Source organism: Typopeltis vanoorti, chromosome 13 (assembly GCF_054136105.1).
Source record: "Typopeltis vanoorti isolate ZY-2024b chromosome 13, IOZ_Tvanoo_1.0, whole genome shotgun sequence".
In the NCBI taxonomy this organism is placed as follows: Eukaryota; Metazoa; Arthropoda; class Arachnida; order Uropygi; family Thelyphonidae; genus Typopeltis; species Typopeltis vanoorti.
In genome coordinates, this window is record NC_143561.1 from 32,992,501 (window position 1) to 33,004,775 (window position 12,275).

A 12,275-nucleotide genomic window follows, 5' to 3' on the forward strand; every position below is an offset into this window, starting at 1 on the left:
CTACATTAGAGCCTACCAGTTTTGCCAGCAAACTGTCTGGCTTTTTCAAGGCGTTTACGGAGACATAAAAACTAGTAAATGCAAATTGAAAGGAACATAAAAAACGTTGTAAACCAACTAGTAGCTAAGGTTACACATTCACGTGACAGAGAGGACTCATTGTTCTTATTCATTATCACGCATGCGTGTTTGTTGTCAACGTGTAATCACGTTACACGTTTACAGCTAGCTGTAGTTCAGATTGATTTAGAGAGAGGATCAAGTTTTTCCACGAACTGTTTAGGATTGCACCCTGATTTATGTTGAGGTTTCCACCGGTTATTAACACTATTGTAGCTTCCTTGAATAAACGATGTCTGTAGTCGTCATCCAGATATGGCATGGAGCTGTTTTGCCACTTTATCGTGTGGTTAGATGTACAGAAATGATGTGCTAAGCCGGAAGAGATACTTCTGTTGTGGTTTACATTACCAACATGTTCTTTTTGTCTGATTTCTAAACTCCATGAAGTTTGTCCGATGTAGGCAAGACCATGTTGGTGATGTAAACCACAACAGAAGTATCTCTTCCAACTTAGCACATCATTTCTGTACATCTAACCACACGATAGAGTGGCAAAACAGCTCTATGCCATATCTGGATGACGACTCCAGACATCGTTTATTCAAGGAAGCCACAATAGTGTTAATAACCGGTGGAAACCTCAACAGAAATCAGGGTGCAATCCTAAACAGTTCATGGAAAAACTTGATCCTCTCTCTAAATCAATCTGAACTACAGCTAGCCAGTAATCACATTACATGTCTACAACAAACATGCATGCGTGATAATGAATAAGAACAATAAGTCCTCTCTGTCACGCGAACGTGTAACCTTAGCTACTAGTTGGTTTACAACGTTTTTTATGTTCCTTTCCATTTGCATTTACTAGTTTTTATGTCTCCGTAAACGCCTTGAAAAAAGCCAGACAGTTTGCTGGCAAAACTAGTAGGCTCTAATGTAGTTTTGTTTTTCGTTAATGGTCAGTAATTAATAAATGAGTTTGTATTTGAATTATATAAATGACCAAATATGTTTAGTTTAAACAAGTCATACCATTCAAATAATTTTGATTTTTAGCATAAAACTTACTTATGCTCTATGCTTCATCCAAATGGATTATGATGAAGGGGGGGGGGGTTGTAGGTTGCTTCCTCTGCAGATGCTTCTATAAGTTGCATTATTAAGCTATTTCCAATCAAATTTATAATCCAGTTGTTTCTTATGTTGCTTAAGATGGAAATATTTAGATCAAGTGGACTAAAATGAAGAGAAGAGAGGAGCTGCTTGCTTTGTAGACATTTCTTCAGGTTATAAAATTCACAACTACTTTTCACTAAATTTAGAATGTGGATAATTTTCAATTGTTTTTCCAATTGTGAATAAATTGTTAAAGTCCTGAAAAAACATTTACGTTGTTTAAGGTTCCCTGTCAATTCTTCAGAGTTGAAGGATTGTTAGTTTCTTCAGAACTAGATTTTACTTTCTTCTCTATTCTTTACTACTCTTTCCAAAAGAAATAGGAATATTGAAACAGGAATGTTACTTGGCTGTATTATAAATTATTATTATTATTTGACACCTCCAGGGAGTCCAAAGACTCATCGAGGGAGTGTGCCAACAGCATTGAACGATTGGTCCCCTTCCAACTACTAACCTTGCTCGAACTTACTTAACTGAGCCATTAGTAGCAGAGGCTCTACCAATCGACCAACGGATATTTTTCAGTTGTTTTCCAAATTGTGAAGAAATTGAAACTTTTAAATCCCATAAAGATGATATAAATTGTATAAAAATACTCTAGCCACATATTCTTAAGTATTTTGAACCTGTTTTCAACTTTATCAGATACTGAATTCAAAGTTTCATTGCACTGCAATTTTAAAGTGAGCATTTAGCTTCCCTATATTTAAGACAATAAATTGAATATCTGGCTGGAAACATTTTATGAGCTGGTATTTATATACATACTGTGTGTATATATATACTCAAGTATATCATAAGTTCAGAAATTTTTATGTACTGTTTATCATTAAAAATGCATTACATGCAATACATAAGAAATTAGCTGTTCTCATTTGCACTGAACAACAAGATGACTAATTCATTTTATAGGTTTCACTTAATTTAACAGGTTTTTTTAAAACTGTTTTTCTTAGAAATTTACATTTTCATACTGCAAGTTAATATCTATATAATGTTTATACAGGTACAGAATCATATATATACAACTGATTTTAAGTCACATTAACAGCAATAATTTTTTAACACTTTTTTTAACAATTTGTTTGCATCTGGTATGAAACAGATTTATAGTTTGAGAAGAATGAGTTATCATGCATAGTATTTAGGTAGATGATTTATTTAAAAAAAAAATAGTAGTACTTAATTTCTTTTGACTAATGGATTTTGGTACAGAATGATTGTTAAGTATTTTTATCATTAAGATTTATAATGGTGGTTAAAATAAGTGTGTTAAACAATAGCCTATTATAAATGTTTTTACTTAATGGACTAAGCTTGTTTTCATATTAAGGATGAAAATAAAGAGAACAACAAATGTTTTTGGCTGAATCACAAGTATGTTAGATAAGAATACTTATATCATATATAATGAATATTTTTATTAGGCTAAAATATTAATCTTTTTTTTGCTTTTCAGTTCAGAACAATGCACTCATGATTATTCACTGCACAAATATAAAACTTTTCATGTACATAATTTTATTTTTATGCAAAAAATGTCTGAAGGAAGTTTAAAAAGAGAAATGTTGAAAAATCTTTTTTTTTTTTCATTAAAAGTTATAGGTTAAAATTTAAGTCTGCCAGCTAAATTTAAATGGGTGAATGCATTATGAAATGTTTTACAAGAATAGATTTTCCTTTTTTTTTTTTCAGTATATCAAAAATCCTAAATAAAATTATGAAGTATAATTGTGAAAAAAAAATAGAAACAGCAATATATTGCAACACATTAATAAAGACAATATTGCAAAATTAACATGAAAACAAATTATTACTGATAATCAGTTAATCTAAACTTAGTAAATAACAGAAATGATATTTAATAATTAAAATTTATTAGCATTCTTAGAAACATATCTTACTCTTTTATGTTAACCATTCTCTAGACCATTATAAATTACAGTAAAAACTTTTGCATAAATGGCAATGGTATACATGAAATGTACTTTCCATTTTTATGCATTCAGCATGAAAGGTGTCCTAATTAATTTAGTAATAGTATTTAGTAACTGACAAACAAATAAAAAAAAAATAAATATAGCATCTTTTATTCATGTTTGGGAATTGCTTTTCTTTGGTGTAGAATATTGTGAAATATATTTATATGACAGCAAAATGAACTCTGCAAATACTGCATTTTATCTATACATGATATTTCTCACATATTTTTGTCATGTATTTTATTTTTATTTAGGGTTAAAGAAACTTAGTCTGTAAAACCAGATAAACAAGCATCTCTGCTAAAATGTTTAGCAGCAAAAATATGACAGCAAACAATTAAATCAACTATTCAATTCTGATATGCATACTTTCCTGCAGTATTCATATTCAAAGTCACCATTTAAATCACAACGATTTATTTTTTCTTCTGTCCAAAAAAACTGAAGTATATTATGTCAGATTCCCAGTAAAATGGATAAACTTCATTATATCATAAATGGCACCAAGTGTTTTGCAATTGCAGACAATCACAAGTTCAAAATACTTTACACAAGTTGATCAAGAATAATTTTTAAGATCACTGTACAGAGAAATTAAGGTTTTTTTTCTTTTTGAACACACCTGGAAACCCCCTATTCAGGTTTAAAGAATGCATTTGGTTTCTTCTAGGAAAAATGGGACAAAGTAGTCTTTTATACAAACAAACACAAAAAATAACAATACTGTACATAAATCTCAGATGAGCTTGGTCTGATGTATACAGTGTCCTATATCAGTTTTCTATACAAATCATGAACACACTTGGCTATTATGTAAGTTAGCAATAGCCAATGATTTCAGCACCAGTAAGGAGCACATTGTCATATCAGAGCTAATGATACTTTTTTCTATACAACATAGCTTAAGAAGTTGTATATAATACACTACTGGTGACAAAGATTGTTACGAAATTAATTTGAATTTGGTCAACTTTCTGTGCTGTCACCTTTTCTGTTCAAATTTTTGATGATTACTTGAGGTTTCTTTAGGCCATTTTGACAATGATGATGATGTGGCTTTGGTGTGAGGAGACTTCGAATGCAATTTTCGGAAGATCTGAGGAAGATTGTTATTAGGAAATAAAGTTTCTAAGATGCCCTCTAAAAGAACATATAAAAGACGCCGATTCAATTCACTATGCTGAAACATTTCGAACACGCACAAAACTCCTTTCCTAGTTGTCTCACTTCCAATAACATGTTTCAATTCATCTGTAAAAATAAAGGCCATCATTAGATTTTTCGGTATCTTTCTATAAAAGTTCTATGGGGGAAAAAAAAATGTAAAATAAATATTTATCTGATGTATATATGTATTAATTTTGATTTTGCAAATTAAAATGAAGGATAAATATCCATTTTTTTATATATTTTTTATTAAAGTTTCAGAAATTGAAAAAGTATAGTATTATATATAATTTGCTTGGAATCTAGTTTGGAATCAACTGGTGATGACAATGCCATTTTTTTTAAAAATGATAATTCCCATACTTGAGTTATTCAACCTATAATATATCAGCATTACTATTATTTTTAATATCACTCCAACACATGACAGGTTGTAGAACCTGTGACAAACTGATATTGTTTGTGGGCAGGAGTTAAGAAAAAAAGAAATTTCCTAGTGTTCTTTTTGAAGAACTGCAGCTTGTAGTCTTTGTCAAACATCTCATGGGGAAGGATTTTTCAGACAGAAGTAGATGGAATGAAATGAGTGTGAGTAGCAGATTTAGTTGTTGATGTTTTATAATGCATCAGGTACTATGGCTATAATGCACCAAATTAATATTTAAGACAACAAAAAATAAGTTGTATAACTAAAATCTATATACAAAAATGTAAATATATACCAATAAAAACATACAGAAATAACTGCAAATTGATAAATTTTAAACAAGATTATATAAGTTAGTTTGTTATCAAATTTTAAAAGGAAACAACAGATATATTTGAAGAGTCTAATAAAATCTGGCTGAGTATATAAAGCTCAGGCACAACAAATATAATGACTATGAAATGAGGGAAGTAAAATAAGTGTAATGAACAGTTAAACTGATGAACAATATTCACAGAAAGACATATCACCTCTCAATAGGAAGGAATGTGTGAGATGAGTATGACCTGCATAGAACTGAGCAAGACACTTCCTTTCTATGATCTCTATGCAGAGGACTGCCACAATTTTAATTACAAGATTAATCTGGTATTTGTTTCTATTTCATGATGTTTACCACAGGGATATTAATTTTTGACTTATGATCTGCCTGTAATTAGTATAGGGATCAGACAGATGATGGTATCTTATGGGAGATGACGTGACCTAGCTACAGTGTCTGCAGCCTTTCCCTTGATCCCAACATGACTTGGGATCCAACATAAGTGAATGTTCAGTTGGAGCCACCTACACTGAATGAACAAATGTTGGATCTGAGAAAGCACTTTATGTGGGGTGGTATACCAGCCATCTTAGTGCACCTTGAGAACACAGTGAATCAGTGTAAATAATATATCATTGGTAGTGTTTCAGTTTTATGCTATTTAATACATGGCAGCAGATTCAGTGGGTTAGTAGTTGAACTATAAATGGATGTGTTATTGCTTGTGTTTTGGTATGTTAGTGTTAGATCGTGAATGAGGCCTGCCTTTACTAGACAGACACTCATTCGTGATCTAACAATGAAAGGAGCTTTAAACCAGAGAAAATACCTGTACTGCTGCTGGTCAAAATTGTATTGGAAAGAAATTGATATAACATATAATTGTATATTGAGTGTAAAGTGTATCATATAATTGTGTATTGAGTGTGTATCTAATTATTAAGTGTATATATCCATTTACTTATTGAAAGGGAAAGATTGTGAAATATTTTAATATGTGTAATTTTAATGAAGGAAAATAATGTATATAAATCGAAATAAAGGAATAGTGTGTGTAAGCTACGGCAAACAAAGAAAACGTGATGACTAAGAGCCTAAAGGGCATGACCTTGACAAGCCCATATTGGAACCTTACAAGCAAGGATTAGCTAATTCTCTGAGAGGAGCTCTCTCATGGGTTCACAATGAAGCAATTTGATGCGACCGTGAATGCAAGCTCTTTGGAAGAAAAAGGTGAATGATCGAAAAAAAAAAAAAAGGGAGAAAAAAGGTGGGAGAGAAGGAGTGAGGGACACGAGGTGAGAAAACAGGGAAAGAAAAGGAGGTAGGAAGTGAGGATGATCTCCGACTAGAAAGGGAAAGCTCGGGTCTAAGTGAAACCCGAACCGTGATATTTCCCCTTGAAGGATCCAGAAATCCCAGACAAGCACCTCAGATGTTCCCAGCTAACGGCGAAATTTCAGTGCACGTGAATCCATGAGACAGGAAGGAATCTGCAGTGTGAACAAGGATCCAACCAGGATGCACACGTGACTCGCACATGGTGATTCAGTGAAACAGTGAGCAGTCAGAAATGGTAAGGCAATTTTGTCCTTTCTAAAGTTAAGTGAGAACGCTGAAGGAAAACACGTTAAGAAGTGTCGCTAAAAGGAAAACTGAAACTAATTTTTTGTTAGAGTAGCTTTAGGAACATTGGACTAGTAGTCCGAAGAGCCATGTCAAGTGATTCTTGCTCAATCTAGTATACAAATGCTACCTTAGCTCTTTTCCCTGAGATTTTGTCTAGATAAATTTGTATTAATTGCCCAAGCATGCCTTTCTTAGGGAATGATAAATGTGTTAATTTGTGAGATTTTCATGTGATATTGTTTGAATGTGGTTTAGTCTAATTAAGATATCAGGAGAATTGATTATTTTATGTTTAATGTAATTTTATTAGTGTAAAACAAAACTTTATGTTTTGTCATTTGAAATCCTGGTATTAAATTTGTGTTTGAGACCGACATTTGCCACTCACTAAACCACAAACCGTGATAAAGGGGAAAGAAAGATGAGAAAAATTAGAAAGAGAATGGGCCACGACTGAAACAATTTTGAGAGTCCCCGAACATATCAAGGTATAATAACTCTAACTGGCACAGTATAAATATAAATTTGTTAGGGTTTATTACCCAGGGGAAACCTTACAATCCCTGACCACAGAGAAAGTAGTTATTAGACACATTCAGAATTAAGTAATATTAACACCCCAAAGTACAATCTAACATTAGTTTATTTTAATGGTATTGATTACAACACACAATGATAAGAAAATAATTCATATTTATTAATTTATTAGCTGATATTATATCAAGCATCCTCAGAGCACAAGAATAGTTTTTCGCAGTACATGAAACAACAATTTGGTAAAACAGTGGCACTAGTTTAAAAAAACAACAACAACACAAGGAACTAAAATCCTAATTGGTGCCATCTATGTTGGAAAAAGAGAGAAAACAAGTATTAATTAGATCTTGAAATGACTGTCTCCCAGATTTTTGGTAAATTTATACAGCCATACTTGTTGAGGTTTGGAGTATGTTTCAGAGCTGCTGTTGATTCCAAAAACAAAAGTAAGACAGGTCACATCATAAACTCCTGAATGTGATAAAGAAGAGAGTTCGTCCTTTAGTGAATGGATGAGAGTTGCCAATTTGACATATGGTGCATAGCTAATATTTATTAAGCACTCTAGATATCTTTTCAGATGTGCCTTGAATGTATGGGATGGTAACAGTTTTGCTGTAGTTAAGAAATTGGTTAAGAAAGTGTGAAACAAATGAGTTCGGTGGTAAGAGCATTGTCATTCAAACAGATAGCTCTAGCTCTGTGAATTAATGTTTTTAGGATACCACAGTGTTGAGCTGGATGATGGTATATATCCAGCTCTGAAGATACTGATATCCAGCATCTTCAGAGCACAAGAACAGTTTGTCACAGTACACGAAACAACTACAACAATTTGGTATAACAGTGGGATTAGTTTAAAAAATATACTGTAGCAGTTGTGGTGATGAATTTAGCTGAATATGAAAACAAAATGTACATACTTTTACAAGATCATTATACATACCAAATCACACATCATAATCCTACTAATTCTCAAAAGAATAAACTTTACAAATTATAAATCACTTCCTGGCCGAAAGAAACAACAAACTGAAGCCTTTTCATGTGAAAACTCCCAGAAAAATGGAGCACCTAAAATTCACAAACAAGGTACATTGCTATGCCCTATTGTGGATAGTATAAACCAGGGGTGTTCAACCCGTTGACTTCAATCGACCGGTCGATCTCTTGTGTATTCCTCCTTACTTACAAATTTAATTAAAACTGAAAACGTAATATTTTATTTATCATTATTTTGTATTATTTCTAATTCACTTTAAGTGTTAACTAATAATTAATGAATTGACAGCATAGACTAGAAATATAAATTAAATAAACTTTAATATATACTTTCCGATATTTCGGCAAACGTCACACTGCCATCTTCTTGGGAACTTAATACAAAGACAAGTGCACGCAAGTACTACATAACAGCAAATGAGAACAGAAGCTAGGAAGCTACCATTTTCCTAAAGTCCTGATACCAATATAGCCTGCCCCCTGGCAAGCTATATTGGTAGTTCTTGGCCTTTGGACTGAAGTTCTTCTGATAAATGTTTCCCAAATTTCGGGCAGTCTCATGCATCCAAATTTGTTGAGGTTTGGCATGTTCCTAAGGGCTGAGGCTGATTCCATGAATAGTCTTTCATATTTGAACTTGCTGCAGTGTATTACTGTGGCTTTCTTCCATCTTATTCTGTGGCGAGTATCCAGAGCGTGGTCTGCAAGCCCAGAGTGGCTGTACTGGTGAAATCGAATGTAATCCTTGTGTTCTGAGATTCTGATATTTGCTGTCCTGCCTGTTTGGTCAAAGTAGGATAATAAATGGCAGGACAGGCAGGACAGCAAATATCAGAATCTCAGAACACAAGGATTCACCTCCGATTCACCAGTACAGCCACTCTGGGCTTGCAAACCACGCTCTGGATACTCGCCACAGAATAAGATGGAAGAAAGCCACAGTAGTACACCGCAGCAAGTTCAAATATGAAAGACTATTCATGGAATCAGCCTCAGCCCTTAGGAATATGCCAAATCTCAACAAATTTGGATGCATGAGACTGCCCCAAATTTGGGAAACATTTATCAGAAGAACTTCAGCCCAAAGGCCAAGAACTACCAATATAGCCCGCCAAGGGGCACCATCAGGACTTTAGGACAACGGTAGCTTCCTAGCTTCTGTTCTCATTTGCTGTTATGTAGTACTTGTGTGCACTTGTCTTTGTATTAAGTTCCCAAGAAGATGGCAACGTGACATTTGCCGAAATATCGGAAAGTATATATTAAAGTTTATTTAATTTATATTTCTAGTCTACGCTGTCAATTCCTTAATTATTAGTTATCATGTCTAACCAGCGTATAAGCCTCTCTACAAGAATCGCTTTAAGTGTATTGCTATTGTTTGTTTATTTTTCATTAAAATTGTCAAATCAGTAATTTTCTTATAAGTCCGGGTAAATGAATTTTTGGATCAGTGGAAGTCAAACAGCGAGCCGAATGAATACGATTATAAGCAAAGTGTAAAAACTCGATTGTAGCTTAAATATTAAATATTCCAACGCACATTACATCGATTTTTTACTTAGGTTAAGTCTCCCATGTGAATATTGTAAAAAAAAAAATTTGTTTGTCTCGGTATAGTTTGTATTAGATGTTTTTGTAAATAACTCTTTTGAAGCTAACTGTATATACTGCTTTAATAAGAATATGTTAGAGTGTTAAAAACAAAGGCAATGTTTTTGTCGCCAAAGCTGTACATGGCGGCATTAGAAAGATTGTTAATGAAACTTGTATGTATGAGAAAGGTTTGCAGACTCTAAGTGTAAATATCTCCGAAGTCAGTCAGAAAGAGTTCAGACAACTTTCCGATGGCTGGCAACTTACAATCAAAAGAAAGTGGAGGAGAACAAAAGGCGTGCCGAACTTGAAACTTAAGATGAAAGACCGATTCTTTGGGGGTTGCCAAACTTCATGCGAGGTCTCAGAGGAGGCCTAATAAAAAGGGACTGAAGCAAGCAGAAGGGGGGGGGAGGGGGTCCCGGTTCCAGAGTCGCCGTCAGAAAGACTGCCCAGATCCATGTTGCTTGAGAGAGGAGTTTCCCGCTTCCAGAAAGGAGCTTCTCGGTTCGAGACGTCGCTAGAGAGAGACTACTTCTAAGCCGCAGACAAGGTTTCAAATTGCCGGAGAAAAGTTTCCAGGCCAGGTTAATGTCAGACATTCACCAGTGTGTTGTGTTTTAATTACAATTTGATGAATCAAACGACTTCACTGATATTGCTCAGTTAATGGTATTTCAAGATTATTCAAGTAAAGAAGAACTTTTGAAAATTATACCATTATTGGGAAAGACTAGAGGAGAAGACATTTTTTCGGCATTTGATGAATTTGTGAAACAACACAAACTTCCGTTTTTTAAACTTGTGTCTATTACTACTGATGGTGCTCCTGCAATGATAGGTAATAAATCAGGCTTCATTTCATTATGTAAAAATGATGACAAATATCCAGATTTTTTAACATACCATTCTATTATTCACCAAAAAGTACTGTGTAGTAAAAGATTAAACACAAAAGATGTTTTGGATATTACATTTAAAATTGTAAATTCTGTTCGAGGAAAAGCCCTGCAACGGAGGTTATTTAAATTACAGGCAGATGATGATAGGGAACTTCTGTTGTACAATAATGTTCGCTGGCTCAGCAGAAGTCAATTTTTAGAAAGATTTCTTGTATTAATTAACGATATAAAAATTTTCTTGATGAAAAAGGAGATATTTATCCACAATTGAGTGATAAAAGATGGTTGTTACATTTATCATTTTTAGTAGATTTCTGTACAAAATTAAGCAATTTAAATTTAGAGTTACAAGGTAGAGATAAAAATTTAATTGACATGTTAAGTTTAATAAAAACTTTCCAACAATACTTACTTTTATTAAAGAAAAATATAAATGACGGTAATTTAGACATCTCCCATATTTATTAAAATTTTTTGAACAAAATCAAGAAATGCTTCGCTATGATTTAAAAGAATTTACTCATGAAATAGAATTAGTTGAGGAAGAAATAAATTCAAGATTTAAAGATTTTAATAAAACTGAAATGATTGTATCTTTTATCAATAATCCATTTCAAGAAAACTTGAACATCACAGAAATTTCAAATAAAATTAGTGAGCTGTTTGATATAAACCAAGCTGAAGTAGAACTTGAAATAATAAACATTCAGAATAGTTTACGTTTAAAATCAATAAACAATGAAGTCATTTGGAAGTATGCACATGAAAAATTCCCAATATTAACTGATATTGCGTGAAAAATTCTGTCGTGTTTCAGATCGACATACTTGTCAGAATCTGCTTTTTCAAATATGACTGTCATAAAAAATCAATTAAGAAACCACATTACAAATGATCATTTGGATGATTGTCTGCGATTGGCCACTTCTTCATATCAACTTGACTATGAAAATATTGCAAGGTCCAAACAATGCCAAATTTCACATTAACTTTTTTTTTTTTTTTTAATCAACCAGCATTTCCTGTAACTTGTGAGTTTGTAATCAATCTGTTGTTTTTTCTAACTTTAGTTTTCCAAAATAGAGAAATATTTTATTCCAATATATATATATATTTTTTTTTGTTGTATTAAATTATTTGTTGTATTAAAATAATTAAAAGTGATAAATAAATTTTTAAATACACAAATAAAGTTTTTAGTTGTGTTTATTTTTAGTTGTTTATTTGTGCATAATCAGATATCAGGTTGGGGGAACGTGATCTATACAAGAGAGTAGATCGCCGAATAACTTTTTATAGAAAAGTAGCTCACGTAGTAAAAAAGGTTGAACACCACTGGTATAAACAGTCCCACATACAAACTTGCTAAACATTTAGCTAAATTAATAGCTTCCCCCCCCAAACACAAATAATTCTCCCTCCTTTGTTAAAATTTCTGTTCACCTAAAAAATATATTAGAAAACTATCT

General features: G+C 32.7%; 1 protein-coding gene across 2 annotated transcripts in view; it reads right to left on the minus strand.

Annotated features, from left to right (window-relative positions):
• Nucleotides 1-2,007: 2,007 nt before the first annotated feature.
• The window catches only part of LOC150100038 (sorting nexin-13-like), a 480,335-nt gene continuing 470,067 nt past the window's right edge, over nt 2,008-12,275 (minus strand). Inside the window, exon 25 of one of the 2 annotated variants that reach the window (XM_090402415.1) lies at nt 2,008-4,475. In XM_090402415.1, coding sequence (XP_090258541.1) covers nt 4,207-4,475 — 269 coding nt within the window. In that variant the 3' untranslated portion in view covers nt 2,008-4,206. Of the gene's footprint in view, nt 4,528-12,275 lie in introns of both variants that reach the window. The other variant, XM_090402416.1, reaches the window with a different exon arrangement.